The sequence below is a fragment of the Grus americana genome, chromosome 6 (genome assembly GCF_028858705.1).
Source record: "Grus americana isolate bGruAme1 chromosome 6, bGruAme1.mat, whole genome shotgun sequence".
In the NCBI taxonomy this organism is placed as follows: Eukaryota; Metazoa; Chordata; class Aves; order Gruiformes; family Gruidae; genus Grus; species Grus americana.
The window spans coordinates 36,554,594-36,580,712 of record NC_072857.1 but is presented as its reverse complement, the minus strand read 5'-3'; the positions used below and the strand labels follow the sequence as shown (position 1 = coordinate 36,580,712).

At 39.6% G+C, this 26,119-nt stretch overlaps 1 protein-coding gene across 7 annotated transcripts in view; it reads left to right on the top strand.

Annotated features, from left to right (window-relative positions):
* Positions 1-24,295, top strand: part of ZNF804A (zinc finger protein 804A) — a 217,549-nt gene extending 193,254 nt beyond the window's left edge. For 6 of the 7 annotated variants that reach the window (XM_054830877.1, XM_054830880.1, XM_054830879.1 and 3 more), the window contains 2 exons: positions 15,954-16,084; positions 18,391-21,908. In XM_054830877.1, coding sequence (XP_054686852.1) covers positions 15,954-16,084; positions 18,391-21,670 — 3,411 coding nt within the window. In that variant the 3' untranslated portion in view covers positions 21,671-21,908. Of the gene's footprint in view, positions 1-15,953; positions 16,085-18,390; positions 21,909-22,845 lie in introns of those variants that run through there. The other variant, XR_008577775.1, reaches the window with a different exon arrangement.
* Positions 24,296-26,119: the final 1,824 nt, after the last annotated feature.

Below are 26,119 nucleotides of genomic sequence, written 5' to 3'. Positions count from 1 at the left end.
CTGTTACATTAATCCCCCCTGCAGCTTCAGCTGATGATAGTGGCTTCTTCTCTTCCCATCCTCACCGTTCGGTGTAATTGGTGTGCGCCATCAGACAGCTGCCACCGTCCAAGTCAAGGGCAGTTGTGTTTCATTGATGAACGACGTGGTTCGGGTGTGCTCCTCAACCCCAGCACCTGGAAAAGGATAAAAAGCAATTGTTACAGTGCAGAATTCATTGCTATCGGAAAAATAGGGTTTGAGTAAGGAAAAATACTACTATTTAAGTACTTCAGTCACCAGAAATCATTGGTTTCTATATTTGGGTTACATGGCAGCAGCTGAATGGTGCGATTACCCTGGTGCTAATCAGATCACATTGAAGAGAACGCCAGTTAAAGGCAATGCTTTTGCTTCCACTTGCTGAAAGTGCAATAGCACAATATTATTTGGGAGAGTTTGATGAGTTTTGGTATGGTGGGTTTTTTCTGACGACTACTCTGACATGCTCTAGAATCTAAATTTTAAAAGTATTTCTCCCTCTGACCTGGAAGATGGTGACATTGCAATAATATGGGGAACACACCGCAACTGGGAGAGGCAACTAAAGGGTTCCTCTTCAAGTTGTTGACTCTGAAGTATAATCATCTCTGTTAAGATGATGTAATTAACAGTTTCACTATGTCCAGAATCTTTAAGAGTGAAAGGTAAAACTATCAAAATCAGAAGTAATTACAGTTTAATTTTCATGTTCCAGTGGGACCGAGCCCGGAAAACCAAGTTGCCAACCCTGTCTCCCCAAAGAGCAGGGACTAGAAAGACCAGTTCTTAGAAAAATACGATTGTCGCCCCAGGTTCTCCCATTACCTTCAGGATTAAGAATGAGAAAATGGAAGACATTTCCACTGTAAATTCCATTCAGACAGCCATTACAAAAGACCAGTAATAGCTGAGGAGCTGTACAAGAGAAAGGATCAACTAATTTAAATGTGAATGGCCATTAAAAGTAACATGACTTAGTCTTTCCTAAATTTTACATCCCATTGGCTATTTATTTGCTAGTGGTGGATAGAGTTAAGCTCTTCCATAACACATCAACGGCTGGAGAATGCCTCCAGAGTGGAAGTGGTGGGAGAGGCAATGCTTTCTTTGGCACTAAGCAGAAATCTGGATGCAGATTGCAGATGTGCTGCGTACAGGACGCCAGCTGGTGTCTTGAGGGGCAGTAGAAATTTCAAACAGAATGATTTATTGTTAGTGATACTGCCCCAGGCAGAAGTGAGAGTTTGCAGCACCAGAGTGGCGTGTACTCTTTGTAGGCACCTGAGATTTGTTCCACAACATCTGCTAAAGAAAGAACGCGAGTCTAAGCTGTGCTAATGCATCTGCTTTTAAGGGTGTGAGACTGCTATGTATACGCGTATCAGAACCCTTCATCACCTTTTGGAAAACACTAGATCTGGTTTCAGTCGTGAGAAGGCTTTCATTGCTTATACATGGATGCATTTGATGAGTAGACCCACCTTGTGCTTGCCTTAGGTGCAGCTGTGTGTACGCAGTGTCTCAGGGAAGGCTCTGGATTTCTGGCACGATGCCAAGCATCCAAATGTGGGTATTCAGTGATTTTCTTCCAAAACTTCAATGACTTTTACCCGTTGAACAAAAGTGTGTCAGAGCTTGAAGTTTTACCACTGCAAAATACTGATATTTTAATGCAACAACAGGTACTAAAATGATGTAAAATTACTTAAGCATTCCTTACATTTTGTATTTAGTGCTCTTTTTTCAATGCAATCATCAGTATACATTTTGGAAAGCTGTCAGTATAAAAGCTGGTTTTCTTCTGCAAAGACAGTCATACAGAATTTTTCACACAGGATCTGATTACCCTTCTTAATTTTTAGAGAAAAAAAAGTGTTGAAGCGCCAGCATAAGATGTTAGTTCAAGGCATCCAATTCAACTTATCCCTGTGCTGTAAGGTGCTATATGTTAGTAACATTTCGTGAGAATAGAAAACAGTATATAACTGTTACAACCAATTTTTTAAAACTGAGTAGCTATTACTTTAGTTCCATCATCAGTGATCTTTTAGCAAATTATTTCTGTTAATACAAATTGTTCTAATTTGGGCAGTGTGATCAAGAAAGAGCTTTAGTCTTAAGCTAGCAGCTTACCCAGGGATCCGATTCCTCAAAATTCGGGAAGGTCCTACTGAGTCTGGGTGCGGGTTTTGGTGCACAAACTGAGCCCTGGTGCTGCCTTTGCAGAACGGTGAAAAGGCAAATGGTCCTGAAAGAAGTCCCATCTTTGCTGCTCCATCTGAAGAAATGTTTTGAATGACGAAACTGTGAACCATTCTCCTGCCTCACGTTAGCAATGATCTCTGATTTTGCTAATCTCTGTGCTTCTGTAATAAGACAAAACAACATGAAATAGGTCATGCGGATTGCAGCCCCTTCTAAATATTCTCAGATCAGAAATCAGATCAAGTATTGGTACCATGCAATGTTTTTCACGGCAGCTGCTTCGCACTAACTCGATGTTACAGGCAGAGTTTGAAGGACGGGCTATTTTGTTTTGCAACTGGAGCCGTACAATGAATCTGAGTTCAGAGCCAGAAATGGTGTATGGGTCTCCTGATTGTCTTTGTTTGAAGCCTATTTGGCCATGCTTTCTTCTGATTGCAAATGTGCTCGCCACCCGGTGTACCATGCATTCATTTGCTGATGTAGCCTACTTTTGCAGCACACTGGTAAGGACAGTAGGTCTTTCGGCTTATGTACTGCATAATAGAAATAATGCTCTTCTCTGCTGAATTGCACTTTTTACTGTAACTAGAAGACATTTCAATGTGCGTATATTTGTGTAAGAGGTATGAGTTTTGTTCAGAAACTTTCTAAGCTCTGGAACTTTAGAAATTTTGTAAGCCTTTCTGAGTCTTTCTGTGACTATGTAGTTGCATCGTACACAAGCAGGCAAGAAACAGGTTTTGGAGTTGACAATTTGATGAACGGATTCAAGACTTTCATAAAGAATGAGTCACTTGGATGCCATTAAGAGAGAGAATTCCAAGAATATATCCATGATGTGCAGAGGGAAAAAACGTGGTGCTTGTGTAAAGTTGTAAAGCGTGTTCTTCTAACCTTTCCTAAGCATCATCTGTGGCAATTTTAGGGAAAAAAGAAAAAAAAAAAAAAAAGAAGACCAAAAAAAGAAAGAAAAAGAAAAGAGGATGTGGCAGTGAAAAACAAGTGTCTTGGAGATTAATTTTTTTTCCTATCCCAGCCCAGAGGGCACTATAGCATACTGCTAAGAAATCTTGGAGCAGTACTATGGGAACCTTGAGGCAGAAGTAACATTGTAAGACCAGCCTACTTTAAGGGATGTTGTGAAGACTGAGAGCAAGTATCTGAAATATCTAGGTTTCCATGGGAGGTAACTTGTGGAGAAAACAGCCAAATTTTTGGTAAGATAGAAGGAAATGTCATGATTTGCTTCTGTGATTTTTTTATAGCTATTAGTAGGAAAAGTATATAAAGAAGTTTGAACCCAAATTTGTGGAAAGGTTTTCCTCTGTTCTTCATTAAAAATGCCCATAAGATTTTCTACAGAGATGGAGATTTGTGTAGTTGACAAAATTAAAAGTAAAATAAAATAAAATTGGTGAATCGGAACCAGAAAAATATAGTAATCACCCAGAGAGTTCTCCTGCCAAATTAAAGACCAACAAAGATACCTGTTTCAACTGAATAGTGTAAATCTTGTGCAAAAGTAGAGAATCTGGTTTGTAAATACTTACTAATTATGAAGTGCTGTAGCAATGCTTGTGTAGTGCTTGAGGATGGTAAGAGGTTTGTTTGAAGAGCTGGGAGTTCTCAGAATAAGGTTATTTTTTCTGGTCTTTATGAGAAGAGCGGGCAAGAGTTTCACAGCTCTCACCAGTAGTTCCTAGTCACGGAGTACTTCTGTTTGTGTCTTTGTGTTTGCTGTAGGAAAAGAGAGTAAAGCACTTTTTTTTTTTTAACTTCCCTAAACATACAGTTACATTGACCTTGAGATGATAAAGCTTCTGCTCTTATTTTCCATTTTCTGTGGCAATGTTTTATCCAGAAATACCTTCACGTGGAGTATAGATATTTTAAATCTATCTTCTGCTGAGATATACAGAAGGTCCACCTAGTTAATTGCCCCTGTTATTTATGTGTCAGAGAGAGAGCTTTTTATGGGCTGCTTTGTCGTCTTTTCATCAAAGCTTGAGCATATAGCAGTTCAGATTTGAGAGTACAGTGCTGTAGGTCGTGCTCTGTGCTGTCTTCCTCGTGCGATACTCACCTGTTTATCAGAACCTGTATTGTGAGAGTGGATGTATTTCTTTCTTGGCGGCTGTTATCAGAAAGAAAAGTTAAAAATAGATATTGCCAGTTTTCCTTAGGAACTGCTGTCTGCCTTTAAGAATGTGGACTGAGATTTGGGTACATTTCCATTCAGTAATGAGCTTTACGTTATTAGTTAATTATTGTTTTTATTAATTTCCTAGTGATTCTTAATCAAGGGCAAATTATCTCCTGAAAGGCTCGTATCTGATTGAGGCAAGGGAATGTCGCTCTGAATTGCCTCTGGGTTACATTAATGCAGAAAGCTGGACCTGCTGTACTTGCCATCATCCCTGTTGCGTGTTCAAGGCTGGGGTACCCCACCAAACACCTTTTGCAGTTACGTGGGTGAAACACACACATTTGATGTGCAAAGCCAAGAATTTGTTGTTAGTTTAGCTAAAGTCCTAACAGCCTCCTGAAAGAATTATTATTAGGCCAATTACAATAATACTGGCACCTATAGTCCAAATTGTCCAATTATAAGAGCTCATTCCTGATAACGATACAGATATATGTAAGCTTTCTAGTGTCTGATCCTTTTTTGGTGTTACGATCCTCCCAAGAAGAAAAGGGAGATGTCATTCCAAGTTGTCAGCATGAGGAGTTTTTCACATGGGGGAGTGTGATGTTGATATTGGTGGTTTCTTCCTCCTTTTTGCCAGGAAGAGGGTGAAGTTTGATGGTTTCTTTCTCCTCGCTTTGAAGTCTGTTTGGGGTCATTGTAATGTATTTACTAACACAAATATGTGCTCCAGTGGTTCCCAATTGCATATTGTAGTGAAATTTGCTATATATAGTGTATTTTACATATGTTGGATGATTCTTCATTTTCTTTTTATTCCTAAACCCAATTTTATGCATGTTTTAAAGTTACATTCCTTTAGCAAGCAGTAATTGAACAGTAGTGAGTTGTTTATAGCCCTGGGGCTCTGGTGTCATCCTGTTCCTTCCACTTCCAAGGCCTCTGCTATGACCTTGTGCTCGTCGTTTTGGGGGTCTGTATTACAGTCCTGGTTTCCCTCAGCAGCCTCCCAGCTCTGGTTTACTGATAACTCAATACTTTATTACGCAGTGTGGTGACACATCCAGCCCTCCTCTACAGTTACCGATATTTCAGTCTGCAAAAGCAGCAATGCAGTAGAAGACATGCATAAATAGAGACATGTCCTCTCACAGCTGCTTGCTACTAACATCTACTCACGGTAATGTCAGTGGTATGCTATCAAAGTTACTTTACAACACACTTCATTTGCATAGTTGAAAATGAAAGCCTCAGTCAAATTACAGTATTAATTCATTTTGCTTTGCAAGATGCAGTCTTCAGATTTAATAATTTTCTCTTTAATCTTCTGTTTTTCTCAGAGGAGTCCGTATGAATAGTATTAAAGGTTGGCTTAAGGATAACAGATTTTGTCTGTGCCAGTTAGCTGTGGCTGTGAGATGCGTGCCAAAATTTGCAAAGGCCCGTTCTTGTCTCAGTTTTCATTGGTCAAATTTTATATATTCTTTCAAGAAGCTTGTCATGGTCCTGGGATAATCTCTGACAAGGACCAGATCCTGCTCATGAGAAGCAATTTGTGAACGGAGGCTTTGAACAGCTCAGTGATCCACTATAAAACCGATACAAGAAAGTGATTGTGATTTAGATCTGACATAAAGAATTAAAATAAAGAGTTCACTTTGAGGGTATTCATGGATCTCCTCCAGCCCATCTGAGTTATTAGAGTCTCCTTCAAGGATTATGGAAAGTATCCTTTAGAGAACCTGACTGTAAATATTAATGCCTCCTTTTCAGTCGTTGTGCACATTGTAGAGACTGGAAAGAGTTAAGATTTGGTAGGTTCGCTTCAGTCTCCATGATAGCCTTTCCTAAAATGTCAGTAACCAAAGAGGCTGAAAACACAGGCTAAAAAATTCTGCTTGCAATTTTTAATGTGCTTGTAGAAAGGGTATTGTGTATTGTAAGAAGGAGGAATAATCAGAACAGCAGCATGATCCTACAGAGAACTTCAGTGCTGGAGACCCAGTGAACCATTTTGACCAAGGTGAAAAGCTGGTGGGTCACAATAGACACCAGTAGGTGCTGGAGGGCACTGGAGTGAGGAGTTGTTAGATGAAGTCTCAAAGATCTCAGAGCTGCTAAGTATGTTACTTGTGCAGAAAACAGCAAAACAGTCTCCAAAATGAGCAAAAGACAGCTATAACAACTGAGCCATCCAACACTTGTGTGTTGATGGAGCTATCCATTTTGTGGTCTTATCACCTCCTACTAGAAAGTCATTCTAAAGGGAAATTCAATATTCCCTCTCCAAAGAGGTGTAGAGGTGATCTTTCTCTGAAAGGAGTTCTCAGTGAGGAAGTCATTGCTCCTGTGAAATGATTTATGGAAGATGAATACTGCTCAAATGGGGATTTTTCCAGTAGCTTAAAGCTTTCCGGATAGAGTTTAGATAGGATGTTTTGGAGCTCTCATTATTTATGCGTGGGAAATTGTAACTGGCCAGAGAATAAAGCAGTCATCAACATTTAGCACTCAGTGACTGAAAATATCAGGAGGCAGTGCCTCACTGGATCAATATTTTGGTTGCAGAACTGTCAAACTTGAAAGCGTTGTACATGCTATGCTCAGGAGGAGTATTCTGGATGCTAAAACTTCAGCGCTGTAGTGAGAGGAAGGTGGTGGATAATGCTGCAGGACCAGGGAATGGCACGTGATGTCTGAAATGATCCATGCTGGGTTGTCCCTCTGGAGCAGCAGAGAGGAGCTGTGGCCTCTGAGGGCAGCCCCACGCTTATGGCCACCTGTATCTTCCCAGAAGTTTGGCATCCAGCCCCTTTCTCTACAGCATTGCCCTTTTCTCTAACAGCGCTAGGAATAACCATTTCTTGACAGGATTTTAAATGTTGCGTATATTTTTTTGAATTAGAATCCGAAATGGTGGAGGAGTGGGTGTAAAGGTAAAGTGATCCTTACAGAAGTGACGTGTACCGATCTTGTCTTTAATCTTTGTGACTGAAGAAGCTTCCTTAAGTGTTGCTGAAAATTTCCATGGTGAATTTAAAACCTCTGCTCTCCCTGAGCTCAGCAGGAGTTTCTCCACTGACTTCAAGAGAAGTAGAATTAGGCCTAGAGTCATTAAAATAAATACCTTTAAATTACAGACTAGCATATGTAACCACTTTCCAGATGTACAAGTGTGTGTCAGCTTTATGTTCTTTTCATTATCTGGTAAAATTAATTTGATAGGCGAGATCCTAATTCTGTATTTCTATGCTGTTTTCTTTAGTCTTGGCCTTAATATTTATGGAGTATTCAGTTGATTTTTGCTGAAGCTAACAAAAAATATCCTACAGCTTGCAATAAGATCAGGCCGTTGTTATACATGTGGTTAGTAGCTATTGCAGTGAAATATTCAGTATGCAAGGCTCAGCAATTCTGCAGGCTTAAAACAATGTTTTTGCACAGTGGCAATGCTATGGCCATTTAGTCAACTTTTGAAAACATAGTTATCTTAAAACAAAAGCAACAAAAGTCTTAATTTATGCTCCATAACCTGTTATTTGTCAAAGTCCTGAAGCTTTGTTCAACTGTAAGCCACAATACTATCTGAGTCCTGCAGCAGCATACACTGGAAAGGAGCAGATGATGTGCAGGCACCAGAATGATGTCAAATGAAACATGAGGCTTACTGTGCTGGAAAGGGCATTAATCATCACATAATGAAGTGTGTGTTTGTTTCTGGCAGATAATTTCTGTAGGAAGAGTGTTAAACAGAACAGAAAGCAACGAAAGATTTATTTTTCCTTCTATTACTCCAGTGTATATCTCTTGCAGTCACCTAATCAAGAGTAATTAGTAAGATCTTCATCAAAGGTAACTAGCTTTCATGTACCTTACAGGTGCAAGTGTGCAAAATATTTAATGTTCTGATTTTCCTCATGATTTTGAAAAGACCTAGGTTTTCATTTGGTTTTGGTTTTAATTTTAAGCTCAAGTTTCATTTATTTTTCCCTGTGAACTTTCATAGGAAAATCTAACTGAACTGGAGACACTTTAACAAGAAAGATGCTTCATATATGAGTATGAAGTAGTCTGAAACCCTAATTATATTCCATGATAAAATAATGTCAGTTTTTATATTAAAAAAGTAGAAGAGACCAATGCGAATTTTCAGTTGTATAACATAATACATATATTTAATATATATTTGTAGGATCTGAATGTAAAAGCTGGTTCAACAGTTCTTTTTGCACTCTACACAGCAAACTGAACTACTGCGTATTGCTCGAGTATGCTCCTGAGCAAGTTATAGTTGTTTGCAAACATTTGCGTTACATCAGTTCATTTAAAGTTAATAAAAATCCCCCGAATCACAAAGAATCCTATCTTCTCATCACACGTCTCCCTTCAGGCCCGTGACAGGCAGATAAAACAATCCCAACCTTCCCTTCCTCTTAATTAATCCCCACTTTCTCCCCAGTCTGGGATGATGCTCGTGACAGTGCTGGAAAAAGAGCACAGTTTCACTCCAACTGAATCTACCTATTCAGCAATATTGTGGACCCCAAGGACCTGCTATTTTAAACTCCTGCATATATCTATATCTGTGTGGTTTAGATTTCTTCTAATATAAAAAGACCATCAGGCGGGTATGGCTGCAATTTGTGGTAGAAATAGAAGAGGAAAAGAATTATTCACGACCTGAATGTTCCTTGTCATCTGGAGGGCTTAATATCTGATCATATAAAATGTAGTTCTGTTGCAAATTTGTGGAGCTCTCAGTTTTTAAGAAAGGGTTTAGATTTTGCAGCTTAAAGTAAGATGAATACAGCTGTAGGCAGAAGCAGTTAGGAGCAGCTTATAACTTGTAACAACCTGGAAGTTATCCATAAGCCAGCAATAGATCAATGTTATTTATTAAAGGCCTCTTAAAAACAAACTGAGTGGCCAATGTACGCTGATAAAGTGAGGAGATGGGATAACTCACTGCATAAGACAGAAATTGTAAAAACGGTGGTTGGAAGGAGTCGCTGGCTTCCTGTTCACCAACATGAGGTCAAGTAAGATGAGGGGACTTTTTTCAGCTGCGTCTTGAATTTCTGCAGGATCGGAGATGCCACAGCCCCTCTGGGTAACACGTCCCAGTGCCGCACCGCCCTGGCAGCCACTAGCAAGAAGTGACTCCATCTGCTGTGTAACTCCCCATCAAGTGGTCATAGGCTGCTGTTAAAATCCACCCCCCGTTCCTCTTGTATTGCAGGAACACGTTATAGCAATAAGTCCATACTGGCAGCATGAAGAAAAAAAAAAAAAAGATTGTCTATTAATTTCTTCCTTAACGTACTTATGTGAGTGGTTGAATTACTAATTTCATTGAGAAATCTTGAAATTTCTCCTTTCTGCAGAAATAACTCGCCTTATTTAACTTCTGCTAGAGAAGGCCTGTAGCACTAACAGGGTAAGCTCTTCTTGTATTATTTTCTTGGAGCTTTAATTTTTTCTATAATCTTTACAAAGGGAGAAAGTTTTTTTTTCCCCTAATAATATGAAAGATGGTCATGAAAAGTACATAGAATTGCAGACCAGAGTGCAAGTGAAGAGATGCTGCCCTGTCGTGCTGTGTAAAGGGGTCTCCAGTTGCAGAACAGTAAAAAAAAAAATATACCCACACAAACCACTAAAGACAGAAGGAAAATACATGTCTTTTACATCTTAGTAAGCAATGTTTTCTGCTTAAATGGCATGTTTCATTCCCATTTGAGTGTTTACAGGTGTTACAGGAGCTTTGATCTATTCAGTTATTATTTATAATTGATTAAGCTCAATCCTCTTTGCGAAAGGATACTAATCTGGTTTGGTGTGACTAGTGTTTATCTAATGAGTATATTGTTGCTCTGTCTGTCATACCGTAATACACATGAAGAGGCAATAAACCATCTCAGTTAACAGGGAGTATATGGACAGCAGTCATTAGCATTCAGAGAAAGGGGAATAGCTTCTAGAATAATCACTGGGAGCTAAGAAATGCTCATATTTAATCCCTGAATTAAGTAGTAATCAGATTTTTTAAAAAAAAAAACAAACCAAACTGATACAAGCAAAAAACCCTCCTTTATTAACAATTAAAAATATTGTTTATATAATATACAGAATTTAGAGGGAAGAAATATTTAATTTGTTTAAAATAAACCCAAATGCCACTTTTTTGCCACCTCCACAACACTACCAACCCATGTTCCCCATGTTTAGATAATTAGCAAATTTTTGATGGGCTGGAGAGAGCTGCAGTAGACTTTCAGCTCCTTTTGGGGTGAAAATGGAGTATAGTCAGGATAGGAAGCTCGTGCTGGATTTAGGACAGACACGTAGGACTGAATATCCCACGTCTTCGCGGTCGCAGCCTAATGCTGCCGTGGCTGGCTGGGAAGGTGGCGTAGGAGCAGAGGTGTGCTTTGCTCTCCCGGTCTGGCAGGTTGTTCACCAAAACCGGCACTGATGCCTGTGGCTGCAGCGTTGCAGTCTCCTCGCCCTCCCTCTTCTGACGTGGGCAATTTAGCAGTTGAACTCTCCATCAATGACTGCATTTAGCTTCGGCTCCCTTTACACTTTCAAAGTCTTTGTGCTAGTTAAGCAGCAGCCACATTTTCTATGTGTGTCCAGTATAGACATGACAGTATGTCAGTTCTCTTAATGTAATGTAAGGCTATGGGAATGAATTATGCGCTGGATTCTTTCCCTGATGACTTGTCTGCTTTCTCAAAGGTTCCCACATTAGCTGTGACCCTGCTACATCTGATCTTTCAGAAGCAACTAACTTGAAAAAGAGCTGTGACAGAAATTTCAAGGTGTAACAAACACTTGGTATTTTAGTGCTCAATATATAGAGGGCTGTAGCAACCTGCTTATGCTGTTTGGGCTGCAGCTTCAAGTATTTCATAGTTAGGGAGCAAGAAAATGAAGTTTTATTTTGATGAGTTATTTTAAAAGCTAACAATCGCATAAATTCATGATTCAGTGACTACTGGGAATACGGTCATTTTTCCTGATAAAATAAAAAGACAATAAAGCAGCAAAATTTGATGTCATGGTTGTTAAGTTCTGTAATTTTATACTTCCATTGATCAGAAAATGAATTTATGGTCTACATACTTTCAGCATCGTAAAAGTCCACATAATTTAATTGTTAATCTAAGGTCAAAAGCAAATTAGCATAATATCTGAATTGTGCTGCCCTGAAATCCCCTGGCAGGCATCTTTCTGATTTCTGCTATTATAAAAAATGATTCCCATTGGTTCTTGACCCTATTAAAGTTGTTCCTAGACTAGGGAGATAAGCTTTGCACGGGTAGTTTATGAGAGCCTCTCTGAATAAGCAGTCCTTAGACGATGCCTTCATGCTGGGGGGCGGGGGGAGCTGGTTTTTATGTGAGATATTAATGCTACAGAGAGCGCCTGTATCAATCCTGATGCTTGTTACGATTTCCTCTTTGGTTTCATAAACATCGTTAAAGGTTTCACTGCTTTTCTTTAGAGTCAGTTCTAATAACATTAAATTGTATGTTTCAAGGTATAAAGTTATTTGAGGCTGGGGGTTTGGGGTTTCCCCCCCTCATTTTATCACCTGGTATCATAGTATTCAGGTACATTGGTTTCACTATTCAGCTGTTACGTGCTTTCGCTGTTCTGGGCATATTTATTAATTAATGTCTTCTCTGTGTTTTGAAGACCTGTTAGTTTGAAGTGCTACTGTTACAAGAGCTTAAATCTTGAGTTTAAATAAAAAACCCCAACAACCACTTTGCAAGGTGACAGAAGGCTTGTAATAGTGATGTAAGAAGTGCACTTAATGCCATAATGTGTCTTTGCTTTCGAGAGGCTTTGATCCATGGAGGTCTTGAGGCACCTGGCTCCAGCAGCAGGATCGGGGCTTGTGGTTCCTGTATTATAAAAAGCAGGGGAGAATTAGGAAGCTCAGCATGAGCTTTTTGAAAAGCGGCATGCTGAAATTGTCTAATGTGGTAAACGGGGAAATGAAGACAAGGATGAAGTAACCAAAAATGGGGTCCAGTGGAAGCAGAGACACTTTTTTTTTTTTTTTTTTTTTGATGGATATCTTCCGTGGCAGGCCTGGGGACACCTGAGCTGTATGAAATGCAGCCACATCTGAGTTTGGACCACATGTGGTCTTCTCATATATAGTTCCATTCATGCATAGGAGCATAGAAGGCCAGTGAAGTCTTCCTTTTCATCTGGACTTGCATACCTCAGCTCAGCATGATGTAATGGCTGTGTAGTAAGATTCCTGGCTGAGTTCGTTAGAAATAGGTGGAATATTTCTGCTTCGAGCCCAGTGTTACAGTTAGGCTTGTTAAAATAATCCAGCTTCTGCCTGAGTGAAAGCAGTCCAGTTGCAGGATCCTGTTGCAAGGCTGGAGAATCGGGGTCAGGCTTCCCATTGCTCCGGGCTGGGGGAAGTCATTGGCAAACTGACAGTGGTCCGTGCTCTGCACGTTCAAAGTGGCAATACGGTGTTTCAGGATAACGATGAAGGTGTGTAGTTCTTGGAGAAATGGCATTTAATTATTCATTGTGAACTGTTCGTTGAACTGTGCTTGCTAGGAGTTACGCATTTTGAGCTGGTTCATAAGCAGAGCAAAATACAGGAGGGAATCATGTATAAATACTGTATGACTGCCTGCTAATTATTTGCTTACTGATCCGTGGAAACAAACAAACATAACAGACATTAAACTTACTATTGAAATTAGCATTAGTGAATAGCTCTGCCACATGGAAAAGCATAAAAACATTACGTAAAAGATGCTTTTTAGGAATAAGGCACACTTGTTTTTTTATTGCTGCTCTTTACTTTGAACACATTTTGGGGGGGGGCTCGTGATACTCAGAATGCATGGACTAATGGTATTTTATGTATAATTGGGTAATATCTCGTTTTCATTTGCATAATACAAGCAAACCCAGTAGTGCTAGCAATCACTAGCATGACAAGTACAGTAAGGGAATGCAGGTGATGATAGCTTATCAGATGGCTAAATAAAGACAAATGGAAAATAACTATAATATCAGAAAATGGGGACACACATTTTCTCACTTCGATGACCTTTTATGTATAGGAAATAGTAAATTTTGGAAACTGCCCAATCAGGCCTCAAACCAACTTGCACCAGGTGCATGTTTTATGGTTTACAGCTAAGTAAAGTTCCACTCATACATATTCATTTGCTGAATAAAGTCCTCAGGAGTTACCTAGATATAATCCTTATAGATCGTTAAAGTCCTCCATGAAAAAGACTGAGATAACAGTTGTAAGAAAAAAAAGTCCACATTGTATAACTAGTTCATATTGTGCTGAGACCGTTTTTCTGTGCCGGAAAGGGGCGGTGTGTTTGACAGGAGGTCTGACAGAAGGGTAGCTCTGGAACGAGTGGTTCTCCAGAAGAGCAGAGCAGACAGTCCGACAGGAAGGCTGTGCACAGAAAACTTCTGCCAGACTCCTCTGTCGTACACGTTGACACCTACTTGTAGCAATCAAGGGGAACAATTTAATTACTTAAAAATTGTGAACCGTTCTTCTGTACCAGTTCCGATATGTGCCAAGCAGATAATGACTGATGAGGCTGAGAGGCTCAGATGGGTAGAATGATGTTTGCTTGGCAATGATGTGCATGAAACGCCTCCAAGATCACGCAAAACTTCCTTTAACAGTGTTGTCCCTATCCACTGTGAGCGAGACCCTACTCACACCCTGAAACGTGGGGCGGTGTTAACTTTAGCGCTCCTGACAGCACGGAGTCCTGCTGACTTCCAGCAGTAAGAGAAAAGGGGTCAAAATCTGGTCAGAACCAAATCACTAATTACAATCATCCCAGTAATTACAGTAAAGTGCTGCTGCTGGAGGATGATTATGGATTTGTATACACCTCAGCTTCTTTTTAACCTTGTGAAAAAAGCACCCTTTTATCTTTCTTTTCTTCTCTTGCTTTGTCGTCACATACTTCTTTCCTTACACATTGGAGGGGAGAAAAGGGAAGAATTATTGAGCTGTACAAAATGGAATGAAATCCTGCCTTTAAATGCCAAAGGCTGGATGTGGGGAGGGGAAGGAGCAAACTTCATCTCTTCTCTTGTGTTCTGAGTACTCAGAAGTCACCTGTGAAATGAAATACTTCAGGTTTCACGAGTGACTGGTGGGAAGCAGGGTCAGTATCTACTATCTTTAGGACAACATGAATGCACGGAGTAAGAAATGTTCTACAGAGATGCTTCACATTTCAAGCCTTTTTTGGGGGGAAAAGGTTACCATATATCCAGTTTTGAGTGAATTTATAACTTTATACTGCATTAGCACAATAAAACAAATTTTGATAACTGTATCTAGAAAATATAAATGGCAGAAGTGATTACCTTTCAAATTATTTCTCTGTATCTATTAAGGTTATCTTTAAAGGAATATCCGGTTGTTTGAAAAATAATGCAAAAATTGAAAACAGAGCATAGTACTCATTTTTCGGCAAGCATTTGTTTGCTTTCTCAGCATGTTTATACGTATATGTTTCTTGGCATTAAATTGACTGCCAAGGTAGCATTAGCATCACCCAAAATGGCAAAGACAAATTCAATGCATAAATGAATGATGTTATATAAGGGATATTTTTCTGTGAATAGGAAAAAAAATCGCAAAAGGGGTGAAATAAAAAATTACGAAGCAGCAGGAGAACAGTGCTTACAGAGTTCTGCAGACTCTATTCCATGTGTATCTATTAAGTGCCACCAATGATATGAAAAGCTCTGAACACCCCTCGAACAATTTGAGTTAGTATTATTGCTTTTACAAATCCACATGACCCCTGTTCATGGCTGGCCGTTAGCCCTTGGACACTAAAACGGTGGCAAGTTACTGGGTGCTTCCCAGAATCATGAGATTACGATCTCATAAAATGATGTCATCTAGACTGTGAGCCATACCGGGGACACACCAAACCACTGAATGATACACCAATGGGGTTTGGGACCTACTGGAATACTTTTTACTGATATGAAGGATTAGGAAAGTCTCTGCATATTGTCCTTCTGTGATATAAAGAAAATGAAATCACCTTTTCGTGTGGAGAATCAGAGCTGTGCATTTTAATTTCCTCCCAAAGAGACAGGCTGGAGATGAAATCAAATGAGACACCGGATCGAACCTCAGTGTCTGTTTGCGGAAAATTACCTGGGGTGGTCCTTTTATTTGTTATTACTGTCTCAAAGAGTAATCAGGCTGCGGGGAAGGTTTTCGGGGAAAGAGTCTCGACCAAAATTCTGGATGAACGTTGTTTAGTCCTGCTGAGGCTGGTCTATATTAATCACAAAAGCTACAGTAAAATTTTCTAGGTTATCTCTAACCTAGCTAACCTGTCTCTAGCATCTCTTTGTATTTTGGTTATTCACTTGAAATGCATACATTTCTTGAATGAGTCGCTTTGCTTAGATTTGAAAATAATTCTCATCATGAGTGCTTACCAGAAAGTAATTGTCATTAGAAACGTTTATCGTTCCTGGGTTTTTTGTGTGCATATGTGACTATTTCTTGCAGAGACTGAAGGAACTGAAACAGAGGGAGTTTGCTCGAAATGTAGCATCTAAGTCACGAAAAGATGAAAGGAAGCAGGAAAAAGCCCTTCAACGTTTGCACAAGCTAGCTGAGCTAAGGAAAGAGACAACGTGGTGAGTGCATAGCTGCTGAAACATTAAAAATACTTTAAAATAATCCCTCCACTCTTAGCTGGTGCTGTGGGATGCAGGGCTGTTGGAGTCCCTCGGCTGGAGCCCCGGACACGTGTTTTATGGCATTTTTGAAGCAGTATGTGTACAGTAATTTGATTCACACTATGTGCAGAAATGAATGTTTAACGGTGCTTTTTCAGTGGAGCTAAAATGACATATATTTTTAGTTTAAAAAAAGATGTGTTTCATATATATTTCATGAAACCAGGCACATTGGTTGAAAGCTGAGTGAACTAGGTCATGCATTTGAAGGCTGACACTACTTCATTGATGAGGGGAGGAATACAGTCTGCCTTTCTAGGATGTAGCAGATCTCTGTGATTTAGTTTTCAAACTGCTTGCCTGGGAAAGCATCCAGAAATCTAGTTTTAAATTTCAATAACTGGATTTTTTTATATTAAAAGGTAAGTGCTCCTTTTCCTCAGCTCCACAGAGTGTTTACCTCTTCCTGCAAAAGTGACTCCTTGCTAGTCATACATTTCAGTACTGCATCTAGGCATACTGTTAACATTGAGCTTGCTAGTTGTGACTGTATTCTGACTTAAATATGACACTGACAAGCCACTGAAAATACATGTACCAACTTTTCACAGTGGAATCTCAGGGGGAAAAAAGCAAAAAAAGTAGATGGTCAAATGCAAATGGTTTCTTTTTATCCAGCCTTCATCTCGCCAGAGGAACTAACTGAAGTCCAACCATATGAGTTGAGCTCTTGTTCAGGAATAGTCTCTTTCTCCACAGTTTGGATGGTGGGCAGCATGCTGAAGCAGTCTCTGTAAGCAGATTGATGGGACATGAATGCTATGAGGTCTGCTTGACATGCACAACGTAACACCTAATTTTAAATTTTTTTATCCCTTTATGATAGGTCACATCTTTCTACCCCATCAGTGTTTTAACCATCCAGATCTAATACTGGAGGACTGTAATTTTTATGTTCCCAGCTTTTTCCATGTTAGCGAAGCACAGATTTTTGTGAGGTTGTGTTGTTTCCGTTTCGCTGGGGTTTTTTAAATACCCATCTTCTTGTTCCTGAAGGAGAATTTATCTCTGAGCTTTATTTCTCTATTTACTAATTGCTGTTTACTACTACTTTGCATCCTTAGAGGTGTAATACAGACAGACACACAGGATTTTTTTAACTGCTATTTTCTAGTTTGGTTTTGTAGAAGTTGTCACCATTTTACTTTGTTAGAGAAAGGATTTGTGTGTGGGTTTTTAACATATATTTTCAATTTGTGAAGAACTGGACAAGGCAGGATTCATTATGAGAAATTCCTTTCTCATAAAACCTCTAGCTTAATTTCTAGACCAAATAGATTAAATCCGTCATTCTTTATCTCAGCACTTCTTGGGGTACTAAATGATACTGGCAAGTTTTCCCAATGACCCATCATCTAGTATTGCTCTGCACTGTAACATAGAATAATTTGGTTAAAAGAAAAAAATATTGTTTTAACACAGGTCCATTACTCCTAGTGCTGAGCAGTTCCTGTGGATCCTGGAAAATTGGCAGCTTAAACAGTTTTTGCTCTTCTCTTTGCTTCCTATTAAGTCAAATAGAACAGATGGGAAGAGGACATGAAATGAAGAACAGAAGTAGACAGTGATAAATTTTTTCTCAAGAGGGATGAATCACTTACTGCATACTGTCAGCTGAAATACTTTCCCTGATATTATTTTTCCATGAAAGAAATTGCTGAGATTGCGACGGTTCGGTCTGTGAACACAAATAGGATGGGAGCTGCTGGGTGATTGCCCGTGGGCAGAGCAGCAGTCCCTAGGATGATGACTAAGAGGGAAGTGGTCTATGAGGTGCCCTCTGTTTTAATGTATTTTGTAGTACAAAGGAATGTAAAACCTCTGCTACTTGCAGTAATAGTGTTGTAACCATGACGGTCTACTGGGAGGAGAAGCAAGATTTCTAGGGAGATATATAGTCTCTTACTAGGCCGGCCAGTATGCCTAGGAAAAGTGAACTACCTTGTAAGAATATTAGCCCTTCAGCTGATAACCCCCCATGAAGGAACTGGGGACACCATTTTTACTCTTTTTTTCTTTTTTTTTTTTTTGTATACTAGTCAACTGATCTTATTATAAAATACGACCTTTTTTCATATTCTAAATCTACGTATCCATAGATGCTTCCTCTTTCCTTAAAAATGTTTTAGATACCAATGTACCACCATGTTTGTGTCTGCATTTCTCTGAAAGGTACTCACTCTGAGTTTTGTTTTCCTTCCTAGTGCTCCTGGAAGCGGCCCTATGTTCAAATCCACTACAGTGACTGTGCGAGATCACTGCAATGATATCCCACAAAGTGCTGCCATAGAATCTGCCAACAAACAGGATTTCAGCTGTACGTTAATGCACGAAGCACAGAATTGTAAAGATGTCGCTTCTGTTATTTCTTCCACTCCTGGAAATGCATGTGGTAATAAATCCGACGCTAACAAATGTGGAGATCAGGTTCAAGGAGCTCAAGGACATAGAGTTGGGTTCTCTTTTGCTTTTCCTAAGAAAGCAGCAGTCAAACTGGAGTCTTCAGCTGCTGTTTTCTATGAATATAATGACGAAACGTCTATGGAGCACGGATTTAGCAGAAGAAGTAGGTTTGTTCCAGGAGTTTGTAATCTTCAGTCTCCCTCAGCGGCAGAAATAGTCCTGTGCCCGGAGGAGAAACATAACTGTTTTCACCCACCGGTGGAAAAATGCACTGACCCGGCAGAAGCTCCTGAAGCTCAGGAGCTGGCCAGTGAAGAAAGCAGGGTGCTAGAGAGTCCCGTAATAAATCCTGCTGTGTCTCATTCAGAGCAACTGGTGTCCTCGGACATGGATGGCTACCGTATTGATGTAAGAGCAGCAGACTTACTGGACCAAACGCTGCCCACGGTTACGGACAGCGTTCAGGTCCTGCCCCTGGACCGCAGTGGTTACGAGCTGCAGGGAAACAGGGCTCTCGTGCAGGCGGTTGTGGATGATTGTTTATCTCTGCAGGACGTTGCGGAGGAAAAGGATAAAGACAGGAACAGTGACTCATCCACAACTGAAACTGAAATAAAAAAGCTGGGGGCGGATGCGTCAGTTCCATCACCTTCTGAAGAAGGTAGCAGTGGAGCCCCACAAAGCAAACCAGACACACGCAAGAGGCCTAGTGAACCATTTGTTCCTGTTCTTAGCAAATACGGATCAAATATTCTTCAGTGGCCATCTGAAATGTTAATTTATACAAGTACAGACCCATCGATTTCTTATAGCTGTAATCCTTTATATTTTGATTTCAAGTCATCGAGAACAAATGACAGCCAAGAAAAGCCCAAGCATCAGCCAAACATACCTCATTTGCACCATAAAACTGAATCCAACCATAGCTTAGTCTCGGATTTTACAAATAAACCTACTTCAGAGTGTGGGTATTATGAAACAGAAATGAATAAAAATGTGTGCAACTATACTATACCCCTTATGAGTGATGTTTCCCTCATCAGAAATTGTGACCTTGCAAAAAATCCAAATAAAGTGTCCTTGGATGAGTCATTCAGGATTAGAAAAATAGACAAGTATCACATTTCTAAAAATCACTTACGACAAAACACTGTGATAGATGAGAAATATAACAAAGTTTGGATCAAAGCAAGCCATGAAAAATGGCTTCACAAAAGTAGAAAATGGAAAAGGAGAAGAAAATTATGTCATTGTCATCATCATCACTGTGGGGGCGCAACAACGGCAGAAATGGAGATGTCCTTAGGGACTGAAAAGGAAATTAGTTACAGAGATGAAAATAAATATCAGCACCTCCAAAATAATCCAGAGAAGTGCAGACATGATGCAGGAAACATCTGGCTAGCTACAGGTGAGATACAGCAGTCACATCAAAAACTTGGCACTGAAAATGGTCATAAAAGAGTCATGTCTGTGTCAGGTCATGTACATGGGGATAGAGGCTGGTGTGATGTTTGGAGTGCAAAAAATAGCTGCCAACACTGTGGTTGTAAACGACTGCACAGAAAGAGCAAAGCAAGCTCTCGGAGACAGGCAAAGCAGCTGGCTCCGAGTTCTAGGAGGCACAGCTTAAGGTATTCTAAAACATGTTGTGGTTGGAAAGTCAGGAGGTCAAGCTGTAGCCCAGAGCATAAATGTTTAGGACACTGCAGTGAGGAGAAGAGTCCGAGTCAAAACCAGTCCATAAAGAGAGGTTACAACGTTCTGACAGAGGAACCTGAAAAATCCCACCACAAGCGTAGACAGCTTACCTGTTCCTCTTCATCAGATGAAAGCTCATACGGACAGACATCAGCAGAGGAATATCTAAGGCAAGCGCGTACTTTAGGTACACATCACAAGGCAAAAGGGAAACGCAGGAGGAGGAAAAACAGAATCCGTCACGTATTCCTTGACAAGAACATGAGAAGTGAGACCTCCAGACCTTCCAAAGAAAATTCTGCAAATTGTACATTAAATATTTTGGGGGACTTCTTGACTCAAGACAGTCTAGAGGAAACTAATGTGGATCCCACCGCTGATCATGCAAAAGATATCGATGAAACAATGCAGCTGGAGGAAAGCAAGTCATCTCTAGAAACTGATAGTTCACACATGCTGGAAAATGACAAACTGACGGCGTGCGCAGCGGTGGAGAGCACTCCGAGTACATTTTCTGACGTCGTCGCAGGTTCTGCTGCTTGTGTTCCTGAGCACAGTGCTCCAGTGGCTGCCGGCACACAGGATGTTCTGCAAGATGAAAAGAAAAAAGAAAATGTCAACCGTTGTGAAAATCAAGCTCGTTACAAAGTTCCCCTCCCCAACAGACCTTTGGAACAAGCTCCTCCTAAATCCTATCTTTGCCATTATGAATTGGCCGAGTCTCTACCGCATGAGAAAATAAATGAGGTGACCAGCGAGTGGGTACAGTGTAATCCTGGCATATTTAGCAGCCCACCACCCTTGCCATTCAAAGAAGCACATGTAAACAGTCATACCTTTTTAACTACGGAGCAGTTGATAGCCCCCTTCACCCTTCCCGATCAGACATTGATATTCCCTCCAGACAACCACGAAAAATTCAAAGATCTCCCATCCGAGGCGTATCAGCAGATCGTGCCACAAAACATGCTGGCCAACAAAGTGAAGTTCACCTTCCCTGCCCCAGCGATCCAGCCCCCAAATTCCCCACTGCAACCCTTACCCTTGCAGCCGCCGCTATGTTCTACCTCCGTTACCACCATCCACCACACCATCCTACAGCAGCACGCTGCCGCCAGTACATTGAAGGTTCTCCAGCCCCACCAGCAGTTCCTCTCGCAGGTCCCAGCTCTTTCCAGAGCGCCTTTACCTCATCTACCAGTAGGACCGAGGCTTTGCCCCGGGGGCCACGCAGCTTTCATCACCCCGCCACATTTGCCGCTGCTGCCGCCCTCCGTCCTGCACCCGACCCAGTTGGCGTTTCCCCCGCTGCCGCACACCGTCTTCCCCTCTCTGCTGTCCCCACACCCGGCTGTCATTCCCCTGCAGCCCCTCTTTTAGGACAGGTTCTCGAGGACGGGGGAAGGAGCCTTCAGCTCAATGGTCCTGCTGTTTCTACAGACCCCTCAGCTTTGCAAAACGGCTCTGTGAAATAAACTGGTTAAAATTCCTCGTTCCTTGGGAAGCATTTACTGTAAGTATAATGATGCAAACATTCATGTAAAGTTCAGGCCTATACTATAACTAAAGCACTGAGTAGTCTGATACTAATATGAACTCTCTCTATATATATATAAAAAGTGAAAATCATGTCTTAGAATATGTATAATGTATATAAAATATATTTATAGTTCTATACCTTATGTTGTAAAGTATTCACTTTTTGTTTTTTATCTTTGTGTATTTGCACCTATTTAATGTTTAGACAAAGCTAATGCACTATGTTTTGTACTATGTTCTCTGAAACTGTAAATCTAGTGACAAACTATCTCTTGCAATAAATTTTTGTTAACTACTTAAGTAAATCAAAAATCTTTCATTATAAGCCTCATGGATGTTGTTCTTCCATGTTCTTCTGCAGCTGAATAGCATCCTCTACCCTTGCTATGTTGGGATAATCAGGTTTCCTATACGTCAGTGATTTATCAGGGAGGCTGAGAGGCTAATACCTTGAGGGCAGCTGTCTTACTGAGCAAGAGAGAAAGGGTAATAGATCTGTTTGTGTTAGCGGTTTGATGTCACCGTGACAAATTTTGCCTACTTGTAGAATGTGCACAAACTGCTGACTGTTGGAGCTAATCCCTTTTATACTAAACCACAAAAAGATGATGTAACAAAAATAACATCAGTGATAGAGGGGGAGAAAAGGAAAATATCAAACTGCAGTTTGACTTCAAGGGAATATTGCTTATAGCAAAAAGGTAGAGCACAGGGAAAGTCTTGGTTCCACCAAGCACACTTTCTCTGCACGCATCCCTGGGTGGGGAGGGTGGGGGCAGATCTGTTGGAATGAAGGTCCTCGCTGCCTGTGCAATACATGAAGATAACAAGAGAACGTGAGCATGAAGGGGAGGTCAGGGACAGCTTCGCAGGGGGAACCCACCAGGGTTTGATTCAAATTCTTACCTCACTTCCCCCCCTCTTTCCCGCAGCATTTTGGTCAAGAAATAGAATAACATAGAATAGAAATTAATAATAATACTAATATACTGCCATTATTTCTAACTGTATTTCAGAGAATTCTCCCTACCTCTGCAACCTTTTTATTGCTGTCGAACCTTTAGCCCAGGAAATCTTCCCATCTGCTGTCGTATGAGATATATCAGACCCACACCTGCGATGGTCTAGAATAAAACCAGAAGTGGTTCTGAGATAGGGCCATCTCTTTGAGTTAAAATGAAGTGTTATCATGTGAGTGAAGCTAAGGATTTGCAGCATGGCCATTAGTGCTAGAAGTAGGCCCTCCATAATTAAAGGTAGGTGCTAGCTCTCCAATTAATCACTTCTTTTCACCTTTTTATATAGTATAATAAAAGTATATACAGTTGAACTGAAAGAATAGTAATTTTTGAATATTATTAACATACATTGCATATTAATAAAGACATTATCCATTTGAAAGATAACACTATATCCTAAAACATATATATCCGGGTATTATTTTCTGCATCTATAGCGTTAGAACTTACTTATACCAATATTGCAAGTTTTACTATAATATCACATTAAAACTATAACAAACAGCATTTTACCACTATGATTACAGTGTCAGGTACTCCAGGGATGTGAGTTTTTCGTGTCGTGCAGTTACAAAGGGCTAAACTACGTTAATAAGCAAAAAGTTAATAAGAAGGAGCAGGTGAGCGGTCAGGTTCTGGAGAGCGGCTGGGATCCCCTGCCTGAGGCTGTGGCATGGGGTGGGATGTTGCTGAGCATCTGTCCCTGCAATGCCATAAAGAAGGTATATTTTCTCTAAGTTCAGGTGAATGCCCATTTCTATTTATCTGGTACCTGAAAAATATAGCAAAGTGACCTTCTACTCCTCCCTTATTTCAAGAGTATGCCTACATAATCTCTATGTCTCCGCTAACTCCTGTACAATGCAGGTGCCCAGCAGGCTCTAAGCACGGGAATTTCTGTCTGAAGGTGGATGGTGCATGCTAGCTGCTTCGTCTCCCATCTTAGCTGACTTGCGTTGGCTTTTGTATTTCTGCCCTCCTCTGTGGTAGTCAACACAGATGGTCCCCTGGGTTCTGATGTCTTATCAAAGACAAAATACATCTAATTATCTAACAGTACACTTGAAAATAAGAATCTGCGCAGGACAATTATGATTGCATGGTATCATATAAATACATTTTTATCTGGCAGGAGATTAAAAATTACCAATCTCAGATTTTCAATTGCAACGTTCATTGAAAAATCCCATCTATTAACTTAGAAGGCCACATTTTTTCAACAAAATGTCCAAACAGCTTTGAACATTACTTTTTTCTTACAATTTAAATAACTTTTTTTTTACGTTTTAAGTTGTTGAACAGTTTTAAGACATTGCACAATTATTTATTATCTACTGTAATTGCTTTTCAATAGTGTATAAACTACTTACAATAAAAGACTAGTAACAATCAAATGTAAGAATTTTCTAATATGGTATTGCCTTTAGTGCTAGAACTGTTTGTATATGTGACTTCATATGTAAAAGCAAAACCAATATAAAATTAAATCACAAGTTAGTTTAAAATTGAACACGCTAAATTAAATCACCTAATAAAAGACACTTTTGAGTTTCTGTTTTATTATTAAATATATAACTTTGAGTAAGTTATATAAGGGTAGTTCTTTTTCATGTTTTGTCTGGTATTTTAGATTAAATGTGTATTTTTATTCCATAACTTGGTAGTCTAATTTATAAGTAAAAATTATTGTAAATGCTAAATAATGGAATTTTTATAATTCTAAATAAATTCCACCGAATTTTTTAAATCTGATTAAACTACTTTGGAATTTTCAAATTTACACAGATCTAGTGTGTCTATGTTCCTGGCCAGTTTGCCAGTTTTCAGACTTATTGGGCTGTCTTCCTAGTGTAAACAGTAAAAGTGGTACACCTGAATTGCAAGAATGAAACCTTCAGACCTAAACCTAACTGAGGTTATAGATTTTGTTAAGTGATTTCCCAGAACGGCTCTGCAGAGAAATGCTTGAAAAGTTAATCTCTTCCACTGAGATGAGAAGAGCATCTCTTTTTTTTGGTCCTTGGAAAGTTGCAATCTGTCCAGGCTATGACCTTCTTGGGGACGTACCATTTCTCAGGTAATGTGAGCCATAGAGTAACGGTCTAGAGGAGCTTTCGGGCGTTAAGGAACATAATCGTCTCGCGCTGTTACGGGCAGTTGGGGGTAATCGGACTCTTTTGTCTGTAAGTACACAGAATTTTTTTAATGCTAGCAATACATGCAAAGAATCACATTGTTTATTTGGTTTCCTTCACAAGCTAGAAGTTATGCAAGCTTTTATTGCTGGGGAGAAATCACCATATTTCCGATTCTACAGGAGTGAGCGATGGGTAGTCACGGACATAGAAACTGCTGATCATACACATTGGTAAAAGAAACGCTTTTACGGAGCATTATTGAGTGACAATATTTTTGTCATTTGGTGTAATCAAAGAACAATGAAATCATTATGAAGCAAAGTCTTCTTTACTTGGAATGTTAACTTTTTATTAGTAAGCTTTTATACGCTTAAGAAACTCATTTGGACATGGCATTCATGCTAAGCTTTAAAAGACCATTGGGACATCCGTTTCTCTTTACTATATTACTATACGTGATCGTATGCTTCTTATGCAATATACAACATGCCTATAATTTTTCTGTCAAGTTCATTTTCTATAATTGTGCATTTTTCTCAAAATACATGTTTTGCATTATGATAACATTTAATTGATACGCTGTGTTTACAGCTTTAAGCATATTTTGCCAGAGTTAATTGGTGTAAATCAATGTACAAGTTCTGACTTTGGTGGAATTTCATTGATTTGTACCAACCAAAAATCACTCATGTTGCAATGTTTAGGGTTTTGTTAACTTTCCCAGATTAAGGCAATACGCTATGACCATGTGAATGTATTTTGGAGACAGTTATTTGTTTTAACTAAGGTGGTAAATTTTAATCTATTAGGTATTTTACCATGGTATTTTAGATGTTCTAAACTCCATACATTCATGTTCTGATTTCCATTACTGTACATTGCCCAAAGACTTGTATATATGTAGCAGTGCACATATTTATGCAATATGTCTACCTGTTGTAAAATTTACAAAGCTGTATTAACTCCTTATTGAAAGTAAAGACATTTTTACTGTATAAAGATAATTTGATATTTTTAAATTAACGTGGTTTACTATCTAAATGTGTATGTTATTTTATAGATCACTTTAATGTTTGCAGCAGTCATGGTTTTGTATATTATTTTATGTCCTTCCTTCTCCCCTTTAGTTCAGA